The 25,696-nt window shown below is 39.3% G+C and overlaps 2 protein-coding genes across 4 annotated transcripts in view; both read right to left on the bottom strand.

The window, feature by feature from the left end:
- The window catches only part of GAN (gigaxonin), a 45,175-nt gene extending 41,450 nt beyond the window's left edge, over window positions 1-3,725 (bottom strand). For both annotated transcript variants that reach the window (XR_012044060.1, XM_072871918.1), the window contains exon 1: window positions 3,383-3,725. Coding sequence is in view for 1 of the 2 variants with exons in the window: in XM_072871918.1 (XP_072728019.1) it covers window positions 3,383-3,549 (167 nt within the window). In the remaining variant the exon portion in view is untranslated. The remainder of the gene's footprint in view (window positions 1-3,382) is intronic.
- Window positions 3,726-7,366: 3,641 nt separating this feature from the next.
- BCO1 (beta-carotene oxygenase 1) lies at window positions 7,367-24,355 on the bottom strand. 2 transcript variants are annotated; one of them, XM_072873014.1, is made up of 11 exons: window positions 24,223-24,355; window positions 20,346-20,474; window positions 18,823-18,952; window positions 17,195-17,342; window positions 16,176-16,323; window positions 14,868-15,088; window positions 13,746-14,003; window positions 12,470-12,572; window positions 11,529-11,623; window positions 9,286-9,397; window positions 7,367-8,617 (listed from the first exon to the last, which is right to left on the bottom strand). In XM_072873014.1, exons 1-11 carry the CDS (start codon window positions 24,284-24,286, stop codon window positions 8,445-8,447), a joined length of 1,581 nt encoding a protein of 526 aa, XP_072729115.1. In that variant the 5' UTR covers window positions 24,287-24,355; the 3' UTR covers window positions 7,367-8,444. The 2 variants fall into 2 exon arrangements, with proteins under 2 accessions (XP_072729115.1, XP_072729116.1); XM_072873015.1 differs by lacking the exon at window positions 9,286-9,397 and having other exon boundaries at window positions 8,466-8,617.
- Between the last annotated feature and the right edge of the window lie 1,341 nt (window positions 24,356-25,696).

Below are 25,696 nucleotides of genomic sequence, written 5' to 3'. Positions count from 1 at the left end.
TGGACAAGAAAGGCAGATGGGACCCACGACACCAGTAACGCTTCCACGTGTTTCTGCATCCCCTTCATGTCTTTCGACCTCTCCCGGCTGAAGCTGCTATTTTTGAGCTGCATGGATCATCCATTTGCCAAATAACTAGATGGAAGCCACATCACTGTAATTTACAAGTGTCCTACTCATAACGAGTCAGCCAAACAGCTTCCATGCAAAACTAAAAAACAGGTAATGCTCCTCTCTCGGTGGCTGCACAAATCCTTCAGCGCACACAGACTCTGCTCACACCCAACCACCCCCTCAGAAAGTCCATGCCTACTTATTTTCCTGCTCACACCCTAAACTAAGCATTCATGCAAACCCTACACAGCTTCTGAACTGGCCCACCGACTTGCCCACAGCCACAATACATAATGACACAGCCAGATACAGAAAACACCACGCCAACTCATACTTTCACCGCTTCACTGCCGAGTACGTGTTTCACATATCTACTAATTTTTCTTCCAAGTTTTACTTCTGAAATTAGTTAATGGATTTTTCTGAGCTTTATATTGGGATTTTTCAAATGAGAGCGACCCAAATCAATTGGCATTTGGAGAGTGTAACAGCCTCTAGTACCAGAGCATGCTTTGGAATCATCTACCCTTGAAACACAAGGACATAAAATTCTTGAGTTTCCTGCAATGACTCTTTATACAGAAACCTAAACCAATCATTTTATTTGAAAAAACAACACTCAAAATAAACAGGACTTGCATAGACAGGCTGGAGATTAATTTTATCTCCAAAAAGAGCCACTGAAATTTTACTTCTGGCTGGAAACGTAATGCTGCAACATTGGCAACCTACCTGACCAATTCTACCCAATGTGAAGACCAGCTGGACTAAGAGATAGATCCTGGAGTGACAAAAAGAAGAGAGACAAGCAGCAGGTAAAAATTAGGCTCTGCAAAGGTAGGTAATACAAATGTGTTTCTTAATGTGCCATACAAGAACTAGGTACATGTATTTTTGGTTCTTTACATCTTGCAAGCCCAAGGAGAAAAGATGAGTAAGCTTATAAAAAAACCCCACTTAATCATATTTATATATTAATGCATGTAACCTACTTTCACACATAGTTAATGAGTTCCTTCATGGGATTTGAACCTGAACAATTCTGAGTTTAAAAAACCCACAACTGTTTTGTTGCTAATGTAGTTACATCTGGTGCTCTTACTCCTCACACATGCTTAACTCACGTCTCCCCAGTACATTTTTCAGAGATGAACAAAACGCAATACTTAAAGATGAAATTCTGTGAAAAGGTACTTCTCCATAGAATAATTTACAACATTTTTAATTAAGAAGTCTTTTTCAAAGTAAAAAACTGCACATTTCCTGTAAACTTATCTTGCTGTTACAGTAGCACAGCAGTTTTTCCAAGAATATGACCTCTTTCCACCTGGAGCAACCCTTCTGAACTTTAATTTCACATATGGCATACGGTCATCTAAAACATTATGACCAACAACCTAAAAAGCATTCAGGCGTTTTGAAGAGTATTGGATCAATGGCTCATTTCAATTTCACGTCTTTGATCTGTCTTTCACCACCGTCTTCCAAAACTGCTTCTCAAGACAAGCAGTGAAAAAAATTATTAGCAGTACATAGGCTCCGTGGCGTCTTTTTTTTCAAATTCTTGCTGATCTTCCTTCTCTGTGAATTTTATTTCATTTTATATCTCAGCTCTGCTAGCTCAGCCAGTGCAGAGAAGTGTTTCTTTAAGTCTGTCCACGATCAACACCCATTTAAAAGTTAATCACCAACTTCATATTCTCTTTTTAGTTTATTTTTGTACTTGAGAATGTCAAAGTTGTACTACAATGGTCACCCAAAATACCATATTGCCTAAAAGCAGATGATAATACGACACTGAAGTAGGCTGCATTTTTTTTTGGAGACCAGCATACAGACTCCCCATCCCCACCTAGCACAAATACACAGATTCTATGACAACTTCGCAGGAAGCTACAACTGGAAGGAATGCCCAACCATTATAAAAAGTCTGCTACAGACTCATGATAATCCTGCATTTAAGTGATACTGAAAGGTCTGCTCCTACTTTACAGGCTAAGACAAAATTAATGTCTTTATTATCTGCAAGTGATAGGACTTAAAAACCCTTCGGAATGAACCGCTTGTACATTTCATTTACCCTCTCCGACATGCAGACATATACTACAAAAATCTTAAGGCGGGTATATTCTTTTTACTTGATGTCATTGGACGCATCACCACTGAGTGCAATGGAGAAGTTCAAACTGCTGTCGATGGCTGCAGCAGGACCTGTCACGAAATGGGTTTCACTGAAAACAGTCCAGGATAAACTGTTTGCCGGGCCACCTCAGAAACCATGACTGTGCTAATACAGCTTGTCCTCCCCAACACTCGCTGTCAAACCGCATAGTTTTGACTGCACACGCTGCTGACAACCACTGCCAAGAGCAGCCAGCTCTCCTGGCGTGGCCGGGCTTCGATACCTCTGGCAATTTCCCAGTTATGTTCTCGGATATTGTACGGGCACAAGGGAACAAGAGATGGGGAGACAAACCAGTATTTTTTTTAATTTAAAAGCTGATGTACTTCAGAATCCATAACCACCACCTGGAGCCCCGTCTTGCTAAAAGACATTAAGACGGAAAAAAAGGATCCTGAAGTGCTGACTCGGTGCAGCCGACGGCCACAAAGCCCAGCACCTACAGAGCCAGCAGCAGGCACACTGCATCAGTGCGCGGCTCCGAAGGCGTCGCGGAGGCAGAGGCGCTGCCGCTGCCCGCAGGCTGCTGCCCCTCGCCCGAACACCTCCCTGGCAATCCTTGAAACTTTATTCTTTCTGGGTCGCTCGGTTACGCCAGACGCTTGGCAGCACTTACGTTGCTGGGGGCATTTTTTTTTTCCAAACAGCCTTTCAAACCTGGAAGAAGCCGCAGCTGAATGCGGAGAACACGACCGCTCCTCCGGAGGGACTCGGGTCCGCGGGGGGAGCGCACGGCGGCCCCGGCCGGAGGGAGGGAGAGGGCCGGCCGAGCGCTGCTGCCACCGGGGCGCCGAGGCGAACTCCGGGGCCGGACGCGCAGCCCCGGGGAGGGCAGGCCCGCTCCGCCCGACCCGGCGCCGCCGCCGGCGGACGCCCCCTCCGCCGGCCTCCCCTGACCCGTTCGTCCGTTGAAAGCGGCCAAGCCCGCTCCTTACGTAACGGTAACGGCCCGCAACCGCCGTGCCCCGCCGCCCCGCCGGGGAGCGCGGCCTCCCGCCGAGTCGCCGCCCGGGGGGCTACGCGCCCGGTCCCGGCCCCGGCGGCCTCCCCGGCAGGCTGCGGGCCGCGCCGCCGCCCCGGCCGTACCTGATGTAGGGGCTGGCGGCCGCCAGGATGTTCTTCTGCACCGGGATCTCCTCCCCCTCCAGCACCAGGTGCGCGTCGCAGAAGCGGCTCTCCTCGCGGAAGGAGCTGAGAGCCCGCAGCAGCCGCGCCGGGTGCTGGGGGTCCGACACGGCGCTCGGCCCCGACATGCTGCCGAGCCGAGCCGAGCTGAGCCCAGCCGCGCCGCGCCGGGCCGGCCGCCTCAAACACTGCCCTCACACCATGGCTGCCAGCCCGCCGCTGACATCATCTCCCTGCGCCGCCCCGCCCGGCCGCCGGCCTCCCCCTGCGGGGCGGGAGCGGGGGCGGGAGCGGGGGCGGGGGCGGCCCCGGGCACCCCCGGGCCGCGCGGGCAGCCTGGCCCGCTCGGCCCGGCCCGGCCCGGCCCTTCTGCTGGGCGGCCGCCGGGGCAGGGCAGGGCAGGGCAGGGCGGCTGCTGTGGCTGCAGGTCGGGACCCTGAGCTCAGCATCGCCTGCGAAATTGTCTGTTTTTTTCCCTCTTGGCTTTAGAACGTGACTAAACCCAGCCTTTTATTTCTTTATTTTTTCCCTTCCATGAGCCGGAGGTGAAAATGATAGGCGTTAGCACGAGAAAAAGTAAGAGAAGGAGAATTAAATTCAGTGAGACTTGTTTCGATAGTGCTGCTTTCCAGAGCTGCCAGCTGGAAATTCGCCCTTTTCAGGCAAAAAGATTTTATTCAGCACTGTTCACAAGGTTTTAGGCCATATATTTAACGTGCTTAATTGCACATTAAGAGATGACTTGATTCCATCTGCTGCTTTCTTTAACAGCATCCAGTATTTAAGTAGTGAAACTATTTGCACCGAGTGGAAGTGTCTCAAAAACTGTGATCTGCTGCAGCGACAATTCAGTCAATGCTGCCAGGAGGGGGCAAGCACAGCAGCCCCCCGTGGTCCCCTGCTCTGACAGTCAAAAGTAGACTTGGATTTCTTAGGCTGTGAAACATCAAAAAGGACATCACGCTTTCTTTCTGTTTCTCTGTTGGGAGAATAAAATTTTCAGAGGGCCCGATCTAGTGAAGCTGCAGTGGCCACATGCTTTTATTATTTGCATTTCTTTAAATCAGTAATGTCAAAAATACGTATCTGTAAAATGTGGAGAACTTAAAATTTTATTTTGTAATTCATCCTAATCCAGTTTGATGGTGTCTCAAATCATTTTACCACTAGGAAAAAGAATAAAGGCATCTGGAAATGTCCCCACAGGAAAGAGAAATGAATGACTTTTTACAAAGGCAACATTGTCCTTTCCAAGCTAGACACAATGCTGGTTTGTTCTCCAGATGGAGATTTCAGCTGGGACATCTGCGCATGTAGACCCCAGCAGCCAAGACACTGCACCAAGGGCCTGCTTGTGAAGCGTGTGAAATGCCCCGTTTAAGCCAGCGTTTACAGTTCAACCCTTGCTTAAGTGCTTTCTGACTGGAGAGGAGGACCGTGCTCTAGGTTTGTTGTGCAGCTTTGAACAAGAGCTTTAGAAGCAGAGGATGTGTTTCACATCCTGGGACGATGGAAGGCCTAAACACATACTAATCTGCATGAAACACCAGCAACTTTGCATCACTTATTGTTATAACATACCCATTTAAAAATATTGGAAGGCCACTTCTTCTGGCTTGGGTATAATTATCCAGGATGTCAAGGGTAGAATGAGGAAGAGCACAGTAACTCCAGAGGACACGTCCCCAGCTCTCTTTGAGGCTAATGAAAGCAGAGGGCACTCTGCATCTTGCACTGCTGGTGAAAGATGTATTTTGCTTGTTATTAATACTTCAGTAATTGCATACCCAGGGGAACAGTGGTTTAAATTATTGCGAAAGCTGTCATTGAGTGGCCTGGTTATTTAAAAATAAAAACATTGGTTTGTTTCTGTGCCTCCTGCATGGATTGTTGTGTAGGAAAACATAGTTGTATTTCTGGTTTTTAACTCGTCCTAGTAAACAGTGTCTCTGCTTCCTCCTGCTGCGTATGTGGGGCAATGGGACAAGGTGTAACAGATAATATCCACTTCCAGAGAACAAATTAATTATTATGCTTTGTTATTTGTTCCATTTAATGAAAGCCGTTGATAAAAAAACCAAAAACAAACCAAACCACTCTACCAACTAGAGGGCCATTTGTAACATTTTTGAAGTAATTATATGTATGCATAGCCGTGGCCTGATTCTCTTGCTCATCTATGTTTTTTTCCTCTAATGGAGCTATCTATCCTTACTATTTTATATTTGCAGTCATTGAATCTAGATATTTTTTTAAAGTCATTACAATAACTCCATTAGTTTTACTGGGCTGATTTATGACTTAAATTGGTGCAAAAGAAGACTCAAACCTTTCTGTCCCTCAAGATTTCATTCACAGTGAAGGACGTCAGAGAAGCAAACCAAATGACAGACTTATTACCATGTGCCATGTTACCACAACAAAAAAACCCCACAAGCCTTGCAGCCACTTGGCAAAGTGTATATGCATTCCCCCTTGCTATTGTCAGCCTAGAAATGATACAGTGTAATGATACACATTCAGGGTAAATGTTTCATCAGATTACTATTACAACTGCTAAAAACATTCTTGAACAAATTTGTGATTAGCCATATGGTTTTATCCATATTGTCTCTGCCACAGGAGGATACTGGGACTGGCAAATCCAGATTTACATCACTGTTTTTCTCTTCAGGTTGGCTACAAACTCGATGCTAATCAAATCCTGTGTGATACTGACCAAGTGAATACGGCACACTTTGTTTAAAAAATCATACCCAAGACAACTTCTTGTAATTTATTTTCTGCGGTATTTCTACATGAACATAAATAACACATTTGCTTTCTTAGGCGGCAGATTGTTTTTATGATGAATATTCCCCTATCATGTCATCTCTGCCAGTAAGAATTGGCTCCTCAGAAGTCAAGTAACTCCTGTATCCAAACTCATGGTCATCCGAAAACATAACGCTATGAGTTCTACAGAAGAAATTCTGGACACAAACTCTTAAAAGGAGATCTATAATAATGGTTAGACTTCTGATTCATTACCACCTTATAATTCCAGAAATATTTGTGGAGACTTGTTAAATCCAAACGTTTTCAGATGAAAAGAAACAACCCCATAGCTGGTGTCTTTTGCCAACATCAAAAGTCAGTCTTCCTTTCCAGTACTGGTCCCATATTACTTACAAAAATGGCATTCAGTTTCTTCTTTAGAAGATAAAGTTCTCTTAAATAGTAGAGGTAATATGCCTTGAAAACACTAAAGATTACTATTTCTGCAGATACACCTTACTGAAGTGTTTATTTCCATTTTATGGAATACATAAATATTTGAATGCCCAAACCTGCCTATTTTAACTCTAGATCTGACCACAGTGACTTTTTTTTTTACATTCAAAATAGCCTGTATATTCTTTATACTTACAAACTGCAAAGACTTAAGCAGAGAAAGGGAGGTATCGTTGTTACGGAGCAAACAAGAACTGTGGATGATGTTGGTTCAGTTCCTGCTGTGCCGTAAACATCTTACATAATCATGAACAAGGCACCAAAGCCCAGATTCTCATGTGATGGGGAGATAGTAAATGACAATGATTTCATTCTGTTTCCTACCTGTAAAACACAGTGAGCAGCAGAGACACCGTGAGAGTGTGTGTATAAAAGTGAGAGATACCTGAGTAGTGTGGTGATATACACAGACCAGATGAACACCTAAAATGGATGGATGTATACCTAGTTTTCTCCATTGGTAAAGATGCCTTCAACAGTAAAGGTATCTACAATAGGAAAATACAATTCAAAGAAAAAAAGCTCTCATTTAAAGAAAAATCAATGCCCAAATCAGAAAACAGAAATACACTCAGGGGATGAGGAAATGGCATTCCTATAACAAAAAACAGTCATGGTATACTTGGCCTTTGAACTCTATGTTGAAATACGCTTTTTAATTGTGGCTATGAATGAGAGTTGTGTACTTTCTTTTATTAGGAAGCATCTGTTACAGGCAATGATAAACCCATGTCAGAACATGGATGCTCCTCAGCAGACAATAAAGCAAATGCTTAGCTATAACAACAATAGCTTGTAGTTTCAGCTACTGTGTAGTTCAGATGAGGTCTAAGTTAGGTCTTTCACTCTTTCGCCTAAACAATTTGTTGCACTTGTGTATCTGAGTTCTGCTAGAATATACTGCTCTCATTCATATACATACTGTTATTAACAGAGACTTTTAGCAATATTAATAAATACTACATTTCTGTTTATCTTTCACACAATGTAATCATCTAATTACATGAAATGCCATGTCAGATATTCTCCTCAAGGAAAACTGATTTAAATACAAAGTGCTTAAGATCGAATTGCACTAAAGTATAATTGAATGCTACATAAAACCATATATTCTATTTCAAGTTACTTGTTTTTGTCAACATAAAAGGGAAAAATACACCATGAAATTATTAGCAAAGCAGGGGGTTTTTAGGTTCTAAATTAGAAAGTTATAGCACCTCAATGTAATACTTTGGTTATGGTGGAGTTAAAGAAATCAAGCACCAAGAGAATGCATTGCCATGAATTATTAGTATCATAGCAGACGGTTTAACATGAGGTTTTCTGGTAGGAGACAACTTTCATCATGAGCTGCAGTCTTGAAACAGTCCATGAAAGTTCCATGACCTGCAGACGTATGTGACTCATGCCATGCATCACCCTATAAATACAGTACTTCATTTGCTCAGAAAGCTATATTCTACTCAAATAAAACATTTCTTGTTACCTTTGTCTCCTATTCCCTGCCCCACGAGTTGTATACAACATTAGCACTTAACACCTTTCATTCTTCTTTTGGAATAGTTATGTACCAGTTGTGCATATAATCATTTGTAATAAAAGTTACTGTTATCTCTTATAAAAGATTATATGTAGTTATTGAAGAGATTATATTCAGTCATTTCTTGTCATAAGATAAGGTTGTTCCTGAATGATATTATCCCACATTCAGTAGCAGGTTGTCTCAGTCTGTAATAGGATAAAGAGCATTTTACTCAGTCTCAGTCTTCAAATCTTTCTCTGGTATAAACATTCCATGCAGGTCCAGATGCATTTCTACATCAACTATGGCTCGGCCCAATTCTTTGAATGTTTTAGCATCCAAGACAAGTAGGAAGGGTGCTTCCTTTGGATCAGACATCACAACACAGGTCAGAACAATGCCTGTGACATACAAATGAAGAATTAGAAGCACATACTAGTTACATCAAGCAGAAAAGATAACACTGTGAGGAAACAATTCTTGTTTCCTAAGAATTTTAGGACACAAACTGAAAGTGCTTACTAGATCAAGAAGTCTACTGAGAGTGCTAAAGAACTAATGAATGCTTCTATTCTGTGCTTTTTTCTGGTCTGCCTGCAGGTCATTGGGAAGGAAAAAAACAAACCAACACTGAATTGTGTGCCTGGCAGTTTTGGGACTCATCCTTTCAGCTATTTGCCATTTGCCTTTGCAAGGAGTCACCTGAGAACAGAACTGGATCGAGATTACACGGGTACTTGCAGTGCCGCTTCATGTTCTCATCTGTAACAACATTGACTTCCCACAGCTTCAGCTGCTCCAAACTACTGATAAATCCAGCTCCAAGTGGCTTTCTGGAAAGTCCTAAGCATTGGTTTTACTGTTTATGGCTTCCTGGGGACATTACACAAGCTGATTTTGGTCTAGTGTTTCTTTGTTTTTTTGTCTGCAGGAGTAAAATGGCTGGTGCTAATTTTAATCTCACAGTGGAAGCATCAACCCAGCTTTCTTGACTAAGAACAATGAAACTTGTAAGATTTAATGCAAAACTCATGTAACCCCAGCTTTCAGAATGTTGTCATTATTTTACCATCATCCTCTTCTCTTGCATCAGGGCTGGGAACGAAAATGGGCTCAGATGGCCAGCAGTGGTCCTCTCCCCAGTGGAGCATTTCCTTTGTCTGGGTATTAAATTTTATGATCTAAATTGTTGTGACCAGAAAAGAAAAATGTCAGTGACCCAGACAGTGGTTCATTCCAAAGGTACAACATGAACACACTGCTGGCATGGGGGACCAATGCTAAGAGTTAAGGAGCAACAAGGCATGTGTCATCACAAGAAGGAAACACCTGGAAAATGTTAAACTTTGGAGTCACATTTAGTGGCTGCATAATCACACAAAGGTCTTTTAATTTCCTTTCATTAGATTACAGTTGCACCTTTCATTTATGGGCTTTAAGTATTTTACAAATACTAACAGATCATGAGAGAACCTTCACTATAAATAATGCCCTCACTACACAGAGGAAGAATCCAAGGCCCAGAACATTTCAGTGACTTGCGCCAAATCACTGCAATTCTGTAGTAAAGCAGGAAACAGGTTTTAAACCTTCCGTTTTCTAATCCTGTGAATTATTTTCCTTTTATTGTGACCTCAATATTTCTCAAGGCCTTCTATTGTTAAGTAGGGTATATATGCCAGAACAAAGGCTATTAATAGTGATGTGTAAAGATTAAATCAATGGGGCAAGAATTCCACACAGATACTGGTATTTACTGAAGGAACAGAGTACAGATTTTTCATCTCATTAATGGGTCAAGTGCCTGACCAAACTAATCACCAGTGGGGATGCATGGCATTTTCGGTTCAATTCTGTTCAGGCCTTTTCTCTACACATACAGATGCAGCTATATTCTTTTCCCTTTTGACCTTTAGTCAAAAAATATGTTTACACAAAAATGAGACTATTCAAATTACTAGAGGAAGAATTTGGAGGAATTCTCCCTTCTAACCAAGATGACAGCAATTTCACTGACGGACTTTACTTAAGGATTATACGTGGTTGTTGTGCCTGCATTCATTAAAGAGCAACTGATGTGAAAAATAAATCTTCTAACAGCATTTTTTATTATATTTAAGTCAAGCAGGGATTATCTACACCGGAAATCACAAACTTGCAGATTTGTTTGAGCTACTGTCAGATGTGCTGCAATAAATTTTCTTGCATCATGCAGAAATCCAGGTTTATTTTGTAACCAGTTGTGGTAATTATATACAAGAACCAACAGTGAACTCAATTTGCACTGCCTTATAGTCACAAGAATTATAAAGAGTGAGTTTTTCTGTACAATACTCTTACCTTCACCTATTAATATTTTCATCTTAATCTATTTGTACTCGAGGCTGTCTTCTGAAAAGTCGGCATCATGCATACACAAACAAAGCATTTGCTACCCTCTAATACAGAACTAGCTAGCAAAAGATAAAGCATTCTTAAAAATTAGATATTGTTTTAATATTTTTAATTGTTAGATACTGTTGCTATAACTTATTTTTTTTAGTTAGGTTTCCTAAAGGGAAAAGAGATTACAGATGTATGTCTGTCTAGTAGTTCTTTCTCCTACTCTCTCCTTTGTAGCTCTTGACACATTACAGAAGTTCAGCCCAATTTAGCAGAAAAGTGAGGATCTCAGTAACTATTGTATTCAAGAGACTTTGTGGAAATATAAAGCTGGATAAAGAAGCCTGAGTTTATTAATACTTTATGAGGGAAATGGTACAACATGAGCGTACCCTTAGAAGAATTTAGGCATTTCATGTTTCTTTGCATATGAATGACCCACCAATGGGAAAAGTTTTGACAGAAACACGTACGCTGTTGAATACTCGAGAATCCAATCTCAAGTCACATCCGTAAGAAAGCATGTGTTCTGCTGCCTGTGGAACCACATGTTTTTAACAGCTGATAATAATGTTCCAGAGTTTCAGCTAGTAAAAGGAAGATACATTGTTTCCATAGTTTGGCCCAGTGAGGCTGTTTTAATCATACAAGTGAGCTAACATATATGTCCAACTTCTCATTTCCCTGCTTTCAAGTGCTGAAGTTTATGAGCATAGTACCAACTGCAGTGTCATCATTTAGAAGCTTTAACTTGGTGTTGAAAAAAAGAGTTCAGTTTCTGGCCTCAGAACCACACACTGAACTTGCATGTATGAATGCAGATTAGGCTATATTTTGTGCCAAACTAGTAAAGCATGGTCTCCTTATAACTGCTTAAATGTGATTTGTGTCCTATAATACAGTTTCTCACTTTGTAAATGTTAATTATACCTTTGTAGGAACTGGACTCCACTGGACTTCTGTTGCAAAGATGTACTTGTATTTTTTGCCATTATAGTCGTAGTTGATGCGAGGCAGTTCTATCCCTGGGTAAAATAAAGTTCAAGACTTAGGAACAAGAGAACTAAAATAACCCAAATGTACATTTACATATGCCAATCTTCAGGAAGTTTTGCCCTGTGAAAAAGCTTGACAGTATTTAAAACAAGTGTTGCATAGATTTTGTATGTCTGAATTTCTAAAAAGCTGAAGATGGATATTAACACAACATAATTAAGCCAGGGTTGTTAGTTCAAAAATGACAATTTTTCATTCTTAGGGATTCATTACACTGGAACTTATTGGGGGGGGGGGGGGTGGGTTTTTTTTCTTTCTTCATAAATACATCAGATGTGAACATCTGAGATATAACTGGAGGCTACCATTCTAAGAAATTACTTTCACTTTAGGTAAGTATATACTTTTTACATATTCCTGTTATTATACCCTGAAAAAAGTTTAAAAATCCACTTTCAAAGGCAATCTTTATAAAATACAGCAGTAACTGAAATTGCTATTTATAACAGACCTATTTAACCAAAATTACTCTTGTAACAGGTAGATTTGCAAGCCATATTAATAGTTGTAAGATCAGACTTGGGATCCTGTATTAATATAAAACTGATGTAACTTCAGACATTTAAAGGATTTCACTCTTGATAAATATGTATCTGAGAGGTTCAGCATCACATATTACTGGATAGACTCAGAGGAGAGAAGTAAAGAAGAAACAGATATTGTCAGTATCCACACTAAACATATTAATTAAAAGTTTCATTTCTCTTAGCTTTATAAAGATCTTACATATATGAACAGCTATTAGGCATTATTAGAATGCACCTCTGTGTGTGTAAGAGAACGTATTTGAGATCTATATAATGGATATGTCTCACCTTCACATAGTATTTCAGGTTGGCAATAGATGCTGCCATCTTTCTCTTTTATAGCAGTTGTGGTAGACGGAAGTGTGACTAAATTAGAACCTACTTCGGCATCCTGAAAGAGACATATGCTGAAAAAGTAATGTGTCTCTAAGAATATGCTTCTAATTTAGATCTTTCATCAGGTTTGATATTAATATAGACAATTTGGGGATTAAACAAATAATCCAGCTTCAAGAAGTTCATTCTTACAACCTTTATCTTCTAACATTAGATTTCTGACCTTTTCATTAGAAATCTTGTGATACTCAGAGGATTTTAATATATCATAGAGTAATCATTTTGAATCACACCGAGCCTTTAGAAAGGTTTAGATAGATATGGCCATGTTCCAGAAGCACAATAAATGGATTACATAGTTTGTGAATTTAATTAATGAAGATGGGTTTCAAGGAATTAGGTATCAAATTCCCACTAAAAGTCACGAAGGTTAGTTTTTTTGCACCTGCTATAAACCAAGTGCAAAAATAGGTGTAATGCACTTTTGGTTTTAATATGCTATTGCTGAATTCTTACAGTTGCAGGGTAGTTTGGATAGCTGGTGTGATCCAACACATCCTTTGTCATTGCTGCATAACTGTTTTTGAGACATGAACAAAGCAGCAAGATTCTACGATGTAGAAAGAAAAAGTATTATCCATTCCAAATGATTCAGGCAGAAACCTGCCCAAGTTGCTGGGCAGTATAAAATCTTCCCTGCAAACAATGATTTAAAATGATGTTTTAAATTAAAGTGAAAGATAAAATCTTTCCTTTTCCTGGTAAATCTCACACTTAAATGAAGTCTTCTAATTTTATTAAAACCATTGCAACAGTTGGGAGCGTGCGTATATTCTATATAGGCTTCCAGTAAAGTGGAAGAAACAGATTGTGCAAAACCTCATGCATGCCCTTCCAGTCAACAGCCAAGTTGATATATCTGCTCTTATTTGATAGCATTTTACAAATAATCTCACTGGCAAGGAAATTACATATGCTCAATAGCCTTGTCCTCCATAATGGATGGTATCAGAACCTAGATCCATGTAACTGTATGTCCAGCTGCTCATTGCCATTTCTCACCATACATACACAAAATGAAACCCCTGCACACTTTGTGTATGTATTATTTTTAAAGAATCAGAAATTTGCACATAAGGGCTAGCAACTAACACTTCACCCATTATTCACACTGATGTATTTTAAATTACTGATCAAAGAACAGATTAAAAAGCCATTTTCTTTCTACCTTGTCATACTGCAGAGGAACAACAAATCGTTTGCAGGTTGGTACGGAGGTAAGCTTGTTGTTCTCTTCAAAGTCTTTACCCAGGTTTTTTAAATAGAACATATCATATAAGCTATTGTCTGTATAGGCAATAATATCAAAAATAATGTGGCCATCCTCTTCATAAGCATTTATATGGTGAAAAACCACCATCGCATCAGTATAAAACTTGGTGGATACTTCTTTTTTAGTCTTCTTGTCTATAAAGTGAAACCAACTCTGAAAGATAGGAAACATTATTTAAAACTGTTAATGATCAGCAAATAGTTATTTAGGAAACTGTTTTCTAATGGTAGCCATCAACATTCTAATGTATTGTCTGTTTCTACTGAAGCATATTAAGAACTCAGGATTTGCTGCTAGGAGACAAGAGGTTCCAACCTGAAGACCAAAAAATGCAGGAGTAAAATGAGTGTGGAAGTGCTTTAAACTCATTTTATTGTTGCAAATTACTGTTTGGACTAGGCTGAGGATTGAAGTTTTCCAGTAAAATGTGGAAAATCCCCTGCTCTATTTTTAAGTTAAAAATAAATCTGCCTTAGTCCAGAGTCTTTGTAGTGCTCTGTGCTGGTGTCCTCTACCCCAGCATGCCCCACTCATTGATGACCAGAGCATGTGGAAATAAGGTCCTCAGAAAATAGGTTTTTTCCTCAGTTGCCACAGTGAAAGACTCTCCTTTTGTTGGATGCAGGCTTTCCCACTGGTCTGGCTCTCCTATCTGATGCAATGGATCTAGAGCAGATCTCATCCACAATATACAATATTTTGTTTGGACCAGGAGCAACTGTATGTGTCTGGGACGCTAGTGTGGTTTTGAATTTCTCTGCTAGCACACAGTATTTCTAACAATGCCAAACTATCCTCTTTCTCAAGCACTTGAGCATCAGATATTTACTTGTGAAATTTCTGGAGATGGGAGATAGTATTCAAAAAAATACAACTTCTAAAAAAATGTGCAACATGAAAGTCAAGGGTTGAAAAAAATGAGGGATTACTGAAATTAATGAACCAGATGAAAAACAGAACAGTGTGGGAGAGGTCACTGGCCTGGCTGAGTCCATTGCTCAGCATTAGGAAAAATACCTTCTCTTCCTTATGATAGGCAAGGCAGGAAGCCCAGTTCACACCTCGCATGTAAGCAGTTGCCATTTTGACAATATCCAGTTTGAACGGCTGCTCTATGAAGACAATGTAATTTTCTGTGATTCCAAAGCTATGGTAGTAGCTTGGGTGGAGCAGAGAGCGAGAAGGGATGGAGCATACCACTTCCAGATGTTTAAAACAAGATTTCTTCTTTGCTTTTTCTGAACATAAATGATAAAAAATACAATTATATTTATAATAAATTCCAATCCAATCTTGTGCTTGGATGTCTCCCATGTATGAAGTAGGAAAGAACAGGTTCCTCTCACTTTTATTTGCATTTTCTTGTTAAGAAAGTGGTTTGTTTCCTCCTGCAAAATTAACATAGAAGTTTGCATCTGACTGAAGCAACACAGTAGTATCACAATGCCAGATCCATTTAGACAGAGCCCCCTCGTCTTAGTATTTGATTCCATTGGTTACTGTCTTCAGAAGTTCCAGCACAGAGGAGAAAGACGTTCAATTAAATTGGCAGCTTTACAGGGGGGTTCAAATGCCCCCATGTTTTTGAAATTCTAAGGAGTTGTTTCTGTTTGATCTATTCTGACTTTGTCTGAGCCCCTGCTAGAAGTTATAAAACTTACCTTTCAGCTGTGGAAGGCCTCTTGACTGTTCAACCAAGAGAACAGACATCACATTAGCAGCTGATTTTAAACAATACCACAATAAAAAAGAGAGTCTTGAAGGAAAAAGAGCAATTGATTTGCTCTGTGAATGAAGGACAGTATTTCAGCAAGGCCTAGTGTAGGCCAGGTTAGAGAGGAATTAACTCTATGGTAAGTATTATTTGGTATTATGCTTCCCTATAATCACAGTATCAGCATTTTAAAAGCATTTTAATTTATGAAGAAAATTAAAATTTACAGCTTCAAATTATATATACTGCCCTACAGATAAAATTGTTTCTGTTCATCCTCCCTCTACACATCAGAATACAGGGAATGGAAATTCTTCTAAAAGAATTTCACTGTAGTAATATTCAAAGTAGAACTCTTCTAAAAGCAAATTCTTCTAAAAGCAAGGTTCTTCATACTGAAATACCCTGTTTACACAGTATTCAAGATGAGCCTTTGTAATAGCACATGCCCAGTCAGGCTAAGCAGTTAACATTTAGTTCACAATAAGTTAAAATGAAGAAAATTAATGCCATTGGTTTCTAGAAGAGCTGTATCACCCCCCCACTTAACCTCAGAAGAAAAGAAATTGCTAACAAATTTCTAGACAATACTGATAAAAGACATATCTTACCTGGTGCAGAGGGAGGAATCTTAAACAGAACGTATTTTGTCTTCCCTTTATCAACTATTGAAGTACCTATGTTGAGAATATTTCCAGCACTGTCGTAGTGCGGGTGAGAAGTTGCTATATTTACAGCTACATATTTGCTGTAGTCAACCTGGAAAATGGAGATTTTAGAGACGTGTAAGAGAATTTAAACTGATCTCAGCTCACACCACAAATCCACCAGCTTTTTAGCACTGGCAGCCTTTTATTGGTACTCCATTTTCAAAAGGCCTTGAAATGTAAACGATTAAGCCAAATGATGTATGTAGGTACTCAAATTATTTCCTAATTCAAGGCTAACACAAGCTACAGAATCTGAATTACATTCACTTCTCCCTTGCAGCCACATTACACAACGGGAGGATTGGCTAAAGAAGTTACTCTGCAAATGCCCATTTCATCCTGAAAGCAGTTTATTTAATATGGCTATGAGTCTAGCAATCTTCTGGAGCAAAAAGATTTCTATTTGATTTAAAGCTTGGAAATTTTACTCAAACTGTACTGCATGCTAGAAAAAACTCATTGTATATTTCAATATGTCATGATTTCATTTTAATAATTAAGTAATATCTTGCATAAGGTACTTGAAAAGTAGTCATATAACTGACCTACTGAATTGTTAATTATGTAAATCACTTGATAACTACAGATGCCTAATAATGGAAATAATCCAAAATAATCATGTCATAAGCATGATATGTGGTATTATTTCTGCAACCTTGCTAGATTATGTATAAGTGAAATTGCTCAAAACCCAGCTTTTCCCAAACTACATGGGATTTAATTTTGAACTCATGAGTTCTTAAAAGATCTGGTATTTTCACTGTTTCACTTTACCATGATTTCAAAAGTAAGGGAATAGTAGAAGAAGAAAAGTATCTTTCCAGTTTTGTGTCCTGCACATGTTAAGGGAACCTTATGAGTCAGACTGAAACTTTATTCATTAGCAGATGAGGAACCAGAATGACAGACAGTCATCGTACCTTCTCTAACGTCTCCAGAGTCTGCGGATTAATTTTTCTGATGAAGTTAGTCTCACTGGTAGCATAGAAATCATCCCCAGTTTTTATAATGTTGATCAGGCAGTTGTCTGTGAACTCAGGAATGGTGTGAGACAAATACGAGAATGCCCTGTACAGGGGGAAATTTCGTATCAGTTCATTAGAGCAGCAGAAGCTGTACTAGCTTTTACCCTGTGCAAAGCAGAAGTCACCCCAGCAGTGTGGGCTGTGCACAGCAGCAGGGTCACAAAGCTGGCTCTGTCTCTCCCCTGCTGTGCCCTCTTCTGACTGCTCCTACTCTGCCCCGGTGGAAAGGGGGGAAAAGCGGAGGAGATGGGCTTCTTCAACGCCCTTGGCCTGAGCGAGGGTTAAGGACATGCATGCAACTGTTTTTCCATACACAAATGGGCATCCAGGTCCAGTCCTGCTGTCAGCTGTAACATATGCACTGGTTTATCAGGACGGGCTAGTTACACGCTATCCTGTGCATACCTTGTGAGAATTTGGCCTAACAGTTTCTACCTAAAAGCTGGTAGGTTTTTCAGGGTATGCCTTCACAAAATAGATGGATTCATATACTCCCTGATGGAATATTTCTGTTCCTGGTGTTATCCTGTATCACAATTATGATTCCAAAGAAGATCCAACTTCACATGTGGGCTTGACAGTTTTCCTTATTAGTGTAGGATTTCATCCTATTCACTTGAAGCCAAGACAAATTTGCTTATATCCCTTTCGAACTTAAAATGCCAGTGTTACCCTATGTGCTGGAAGAGGGAAGAAAAGCATTTTATCTCAGGGTAACAACTTACAACATATCGACTATTTTGCAATAACTGTCCATGCATATGCTCTTACCAAATATCAAGTTCAAGCTAATTAGAGGTAGTTCAGCCAGGAAGAAGAGATGGGTAAGCTACTTGCATTGTCAGGGAATATCCACAGCCAGTTTTACAAGACCGGTGATAGCATGATGGCTTACACTTTGCATCTCATGTACAGCCTATCATCCTTTCTAAGCTATTGAAAGCAGCTATTGCAGTGATCCCAAGTGGTTCTGATTTTCAGCATAAGATTAGCTCAGGCCTATGGGTGGAGTCATTCAAAGCACTGCACGTGACTCAAGAAACAATGGAAATTTTCTTTTTTTTTTGTAAAAGTGGTCTTTAATCCAGAAGTTCTTCTGATTTTTTTAAAGTGATTGATGCTTTTCTTCTTCCTGTTGAATAAACTTTGCATCAATTCCTTCCCCATCTCTTCATCTTTTCCTTTCTTGCTGCTTCTCCCCTTACAGAATATAATTTGTATAAACTTCTGCAAAACACTTGAAAAAGAAAATATTTGGTTTTTCAAAATTACAACAAATTCTACTTGCAATAGTGAATAAAACAGTCAATATTGCTAATGAAATGAATTTAAAATATTTGCCTTAGAATAACCCATAGAGAGTGCAGTGCTGGATATATCTCTTGGCCTTTTCAATATTTAGCAATTGTAAATTTACAAAACAAATTTTGTATTTGGAAATATGTGTCAAGGGTAAACAGAAAGACATCTGTGCTGGAGAGAGAAGTAGATAGAAGAATCTTGCTGGAAAAAGCATTGCTTACTTGGCAAATATGTTTTTGCATGGATCTGGATAAGCCATAGTTCCAAACTCAGACACCACAATTCGGTTTGCTTCTACATTGTAGTTGTATGTATCACTTCGGAGATACTTACTTCTGTAGTAAACTTCACCTGAGAAAGGCCAAACAGGTTTCAATCACATTTCATACTGAATTCTTTAGAAAATTAGCATAGGTGAAGTCAGAGAAAGAGTTTCTCAAGCAGATGGCCTTTAGCTAAACAAAGTTTGCAATGAAACCACCAATGACCCTAACTCCCTGTTTTGGAAGGCTTTTTCCGCTCTCTTAGGAACCCGGGACTGTTCTTGTGGCTGCTGAGATTGGTAACAATTTGTCTAGCTTCCCTGATTCCCAATGCATTTGGACAATACTGGGGGACTGGGGAGAGGAATTGAGGGATTTGGATAATATCTTCCAGTAAACCAAAACAATCTGTGTAAAAATGAATAATTATGCATCAATATGTGGGTGGTGCTAAACCTCCTGTATTGGCAAAATTTAGTTATGAGAGAATAACAAATTGCTTGAAGGAATCAATGTCTATCCTAACCAATTTAATGGACCACTATACTTGAACTAACTGAGCTCTGTTTGCTTTAGGTAAGTAAAATATACCGACAATTTAAAAAACACTGGTCATTTCTTTATAGGTTATTTTGTTAAGGATGTAGGCAAGGACATCCTGCAGTTGCATTAAATGCCTCTGATCACAGAAATGGAAAGTAAAAAGTAAACACTAGGAATGGATGATGACAGGAGTAAAACCCAGTTCTTTTACAGATAAATACTTTTGCAGCAAGAATCTAGGTGTAAAACATCCTGCCTCACACTGTAAAACAGCTGAACTGATAAAAATGCTTTAACTGAAAACAAAAAATGAAATTGTTTTGAATAGAGGAGCTGCCTCTTTTCCCTCCATAAGGATGACAAGTAGGACAACTGCTTGTAGGGGTGTCAAGTATACATAAGTGAGGTTTGATTTGTAAAGTGACACAGTGGCCCAGTTTCTCTCCTGGCAGCTGTTGTAGCTGCAACCAAATCCCAAAAGGGGAATGTTAGGCTTCCCTGAAACTAGGTTGTTCGTCCACAACAGATAAACCTCCGGATATTACAGTACTTTTGGTTGATCCAGTTTGAAACAATGGAGGTTTTCTTGCTCTGGGTGGAAGGCAAAGGCTGCCCTGCAGTGACCTGCTCAGAGCTAGTTGCAGGCTATCCTGCAGCGCAGACAACATTGAACTTTGGCACTCCAGAAGAAAGGATAACATAATCTATCTCTGATAAGAGCACTGCAGAGATACTCCTGCTGCTGCTGTGGACAGTGAGGTGTGAGTGTGTATTTGGAGAGGTTTTCCCCAAAGCAGTTACCACCTCAGCACACATGCCACTCTGCCGATGAAACCTGCAACATTCTAGCGCTAATCAAACTCAGAACAGAATTAGCAATGTAAGGCACCAAGATTTAGGTTGTTGAGCTTCTTTTACTCTGATGTGCAACAACTTACCATTTTTAAATGTAAAGCTATGCAGCAGAGCCAAGCCATCAAACCAGTGGTTATATGTAGTGTCTCCTATTGTGTGCATCCCTGGGCCATTTCGGAGAAGTATCCCTTGCAACCAAGTGGGCAACTGACCTATAAACAAAAAGGAGGTACCAGTATCCATTCATTTAGGTGAGGCGCACGTTACAGGATAATTTTCCGAAGGGCATAGGCTTCATATAGGCAGACAGACTATGGGTGTGTCAAGATTTGTAATATCATATAATTATGTTGGAGTTTGGGTTAACTAAAATATGATCTGCTCAAAAATGTGGCACTCTGCATGAATATTACTATATGAGATTACTGTAAGAAGATGAGATTGCTGGAATGTAATTTGCTAAATATCAGGAAGTAAATAAAGTCGGACCTTCCTTTCCTGCACTCAGATTTTAAAGTGATACATTTAAACCCTTTCACTCATGCCAGGAAAAGCTAGAGCATATCAGAAATAAACATATTTTATAGGTTATATGACTTGCATTGGCCTTCAGTACATCAATTTAAACTTCAGGCTAAATGAATTCCAGTAAAAATGTCATTAATTAAACTACACAGCATAATGTATTGTCATTTTGGGAGTGCTTTTCTGATACTAGTCATAATGTTGGTGTTTTGAACGCAAATAAAGGGTAGGAATATTATACTGCAAATACATAAGTACTGGTGAAGTTTGATTAAGAAATATTCCTCATCAAATCCCTGCAAGAAATACATTACCTACCATTTGACACACAGAATAACAACAATTAAAGAATTTCATTAAGGTTAAAGAGCTGAACAGAAGTATATCAGATATTAAATTAAAAGCTTCACTTGCTTCTTTGTGCGTATGCCTCCTGAGGGAACATTTAAGATCACATACTACTTTTTGACACAATTCCTGCACTGAACATTGTCTCTGCATAAAAAGCTATTCTGAACTTTTAATTCTCCTTATCATTTAGTTTATGACCCTATGTTGAATATTTTGACACACTTTCTTATTAATACTCCCTTTACAACAGATAGAAATGTCCTTAATATTCAATTTTGTCAAAGCTGATGCAGTTGCAGAGAGATAACAATTGTTTTGCTGTAAGAGTTTCTGAGATCCTAAAGGGAGTTTGGCCACTTTCTAAGAAAATATTTCCTGAATTTTGACCTTTTTAGGTATGAGAGACAAGGACATTTCCCATTTCTTAAAAAAATGACATTAAGGACACAAGGAAAAACCATCCAAATGCAAAGGAAGGATATGGAGTAAATGTCAGCTTTACCTAAAATATATTCTCAGTCAGGCTAACCAATATTGTATGCCACAATACTCACACAACTTCATTAGGGTTACAGTTCTGGAATACATGAGGAAGATAAAAAATTGTTGACACAATGGAGGGACTCTCATTATTATTATTATTACTATTATTATGATTATTACCTTTTAGAAGAGCCTTGAAAACCAAACCTTACTTGCCTTTCTAATACAAGAAATTCCAATGCAATAATTATAGTACTTTTTTGTATAAGATGAACAAGATTTAACCCTTAATACAGATAATTGCACAAAATTTGAGTAACTAAAACTAGTTGGTGAGAAGACAGTGAGGAAATCACAAGTTAGCAAAAGAAAAGAATCCTTCAGAGAGAATAGGATTATGATCTGGAAGAAAGTATATATTCAAAATAGATACATAATTTTTGTTTGGATGACTACTGAACATTAATTGCTAAACAAGTTTAGTCTGCTTATATGACTAAAATACAAGCGTTTCTCTTCTTGCCACTTCCCTTTCTACAGTTTTCTGTTATTTGGCAACAGAAGATTGTAGGCTCTGCTATTTCTCCAATGCTCTGGGCAACTGCAGTGGAGTGAGTGTAGCCTTCTGTGCTCCTACCATCCTACCAATGCCATTTATGATAGTAAATCTGTGCAATGAGCATGGGCTGCAACAAACCTTTTGCTAACACCGAGTTGGGGCTGACTGCATGTGGTCTTGCTGCAATCAGTCCTTCTTTCCCTGCAGTGAAAATGTAATACTTCTGCTGCATATGAGGTCTCGTGGGATTTTGACCCAGTAAAACTATCTTCTGCTTTGGGGCCCGTCATTCAAGAAAAGCAGATATTTCTGCAATTCATGGAACCTCTTGCAGCTGCTAGGGCTAAAAATTGTGTTTAGAGATTATTCCTCCGTATCAGAATAATGGTGCTCAAAAAATTCCAGGACAGGTCAACAAAATAATTTCACTGGAAGAGATAAACAGGGAAAAAAGGGGATCTTCTTTTTAAGGCACTGTGGACTTGATGCAGCTTCTGAGACTTCGGTGTAATTAATTCAGTGTAATTTCTGGCATAATTCCAGTATGAAAAGCATGGAGCAAAGGGTCATCTAGTGAGGTTTTCACATGAAAATTCATCTTAGTGGGAATTAAGAATTTCTGTAAATCACACTGGGTACCAATCAGCATCCTAAAGTGCTTAAATAGCTTTAAAAATCTGTACCTTGTATGTTTTTTGCTTCAGACTTTTGTCTGAAGTGGAAATACTTTTCTGTACCACGTGAGGACACAAAAGTAACACAGTAAAATCTCCAAATATTTGGAAGGTTATTAACTATCATAGCAACAAAGTCTCATACAATCACATGGCTGTACAGTGTTTAGGAGAGCACAGGTTAAATTATGGCTGACATTAGCAGTATGGGGTCATATTTACAGCGTACATATTGAGTAACAAGGAGCCAAAATACTGGCAGAGCTCAGGGTTAGCAAAATATTTAAAGAGGTCAAAGTTCTCTATAGTTTTCATGATTGGTAAATACTGAATCATCATTACCAATGAAGGAACATTTTGTATACTTAATTCTATTTACTGAAATATGCAGTCTTTGTTCAAATAAACCATTCCATAATACACATCAGGTCTGATAAATGGTTTGTTTGCAAACAACTTCAAATGTTTCAATAATAGGTTTTTATCTTGAGGGAAAAAAAATTGAAAGGCATAAAAGTACCACAAATTATAACAAAGCACTTTGTCTGACTTGAAACAAAATCTTTTCCAATTCAGCCACCAAACTGAACAACAACAACAACAAAGTCATGCAAGTTTTAATTGTAATCTTTTTAAGTGTTGTACTCAGGAAGTGACTTTAGAATTGGTATTAGATGCCTACCATTTCTTGGACTACATATTACAAAAAATGCAGCATATATTTATTAAATAGGGATTCTCAGCAACAAACCTCCCCTGTAGCTGTAGCAAAGTAAAGTAAAAAGAGCAGTAAAAATAATAGATTGATCAAGCGTTCATCCCTAGGGAGCCACTTTAAACTATCTCGCCGAACAATACCCCACAGTTTTTACTGGATTAACTTCGGAAACCTCTTTTTAATGGTACATGGTGGCATCCGTTACTGCTGCTTTCCTACTTAGAAATACTATTGTTGAAAAGTACCAGTTTTAGTGACTCTCTCCAGGAGGCAAGGAAGAGTGTGAGCAGACAGAAGGAGGGTAGGGAAGGGTTACAGAGAGGAGAAACTGAAAGCCTGAGCAGAGCCATGGGGGATGGGGTGTCACCAGATTAAATCTGAGACTTCGTCCCTCACCACCAACTTCGGTGAATCCTGTTCAAACAGACTTTTTTGGAAGAGTACACAGAAATGCCCATGAAGTGAGAAAAATTCCACAGTTGAGGCACAAATATTATCTGAGATCAGTCCTTTAAACAAAAGTCGCTTACATGTCTCGCTTTCTCAGTTTCCCTTTTCAGTGTTGTTTGGGTGAACAAGTATTTCAGTGTTTACGTATTTGAAAAGACCAAAGTAACTGCAAGTATTAGAACAGATTTTCTTTCACTTACCTTGCACCTCAGCTTTTATGGGCTCTGGATGTTCTCCTTTATTTCTACCAAATATCGCCTCCATCTCTCACGCAATAAACAGTTTCTTTGTCCTCTACCCAGCTGCTCCTGCGGCTGTAGCGGTCCCCTCCTGTCTGGGCTAAGAACAGCTCTTTCCTGTTATATATAAAGATAAGGTCAAAGTGCAATGCAAACTAGCAGCTGCTGGCTTATAGAATGACAATTTAGAATAGCCGATCTTTAATCCCTAACACATACACTATAATTCTTGCACATTCTCATTAAAATTAACTCTTTCACTGATTCAAAGGAGAAGTAAGAAAAACGTAACTCGCCTGTTTGCTCCTTATGAACCTATCTGAAGCAGGCAGGCACACCCAGGGGATGAGGTAGAATGACTCTGAAACCTCACCTTCAGCATTTCAGATAAAATTCTAGACACTGTAGGGGTGCTTGCCCCATTTGGCAGGTAGGGAGAAAGAAAGGAAAGAAATCTCTACCCACTGTTCTGAATTTGGCTCTTTGGGAGTGACAAACATTTCAGAGCAGGGTGTCATCCTTTTCTTTCCATTCTGTGAAATTTAAACTGGGCTATTCTATTAATTAACAAAATACCATCACTGAACAGTCATGTGCTGTATTTCTTTATAGACAAGCTGTTCCAGAGTCAACTGAGTGGCACATCTTTGAATTAAACATCTTTTCACAAATAATCACTATAACATATTCTCCCATATGTGACCTGAATCCACTCCGTGAAAGTATGGCAGGAATCATTAAAAATAAGGGGGACTTCTAACTTCATGCTTTTGTTTCTAGATAAGGTACTTAACTGAGTTCAATGTTGTTAATTTTAAAATCCTCTGGGAAAAGAATTATTTCAATATAAAGCATGTGATTGCAGAGCAAATCATAGGCTCCATTGAACATGAAGGATAAAAAGATTATTTGCACAATTACATATTATGCAATTTCATATGACGTTACCCTAAAATCCAATTTTTTTCAGCTAAATCAACGTTGTTCCCAAAATGTTTTAACATCACTTCTTAAGGCGGACTCATCTTTTATAAGTATACATCTTTATTTTATTTAAAACACAATTTGTGCTACACTTGACTGCTCTGACACACTTGTTACACACATACATTGCTCCTCTCTTCCTAACCTATTGTCTGTTTGATGACCTATCTTCACTTTGGGAGATCAGCAAGACAGCATGCCTTTGTCTCTGTTTGGAAAGCACTGGCAGAAACAGGTGATAACAACATAAAAAGCCAGATTAAAAAAGGAAGTATATGGGCTTTGTTGCAGTCAGTAGTATTAATAAAGAAACAGCAGGATTGAACCAGAAGGCTGTAGGAGATGACGGGTATCTAAGTCCACATACACACACATATGCAGATATATATACATAAACATACACACACACACACACTATGTATATGTATATACACATGTATGTGAGAATGTG

The sequence above is a fragment of the Ciconia boyciana genome, chromosome 9 (assembly GCF_034638445.1).
Source record: "Ciconia boyciana chromosome 9, ASM3463844v1, whole genome shotgun sequence".
NCBI classification, from domain to species: domain Eukaryota; kingdom Metazoa; phylum Chordata; class Aves; order Ciconiiformes; family Ciconiidae; genus Ciconia; species Ciconia boyciana.
Note: the sequence above shows the minus strand (reverse complement) of the source record. Positions and strands in the feature narration are given on the sequence as shown.

What these genes read in the sequence shown, in the direction of transcription:
- BCO1 (XM_072873014.1), bottom strand. Translation starts at nt 24,286, where the DNA reads ATGGAGGCGATATTTGGTAGAAATAAAGGAGAACATCCAGAGCCCATA. An exon ending in ACCTGAAATACTATGTGAAG is followed by an intron (nt 11,624 to 12,469) that starts GTGAGACATATC and finishes TATTTTACCCAG; the next exon opens with GGATAGAACTGCCTCGCATC. An exon ending in TGCAAGAGAAGAGGATGATG is followed by an intron (nt 8,618 to 9,285) that starts GTAAAATAATGA and finishes TGTATGTCACAG; the next exon opens with GCATTGTTCTGACCTGTGTT.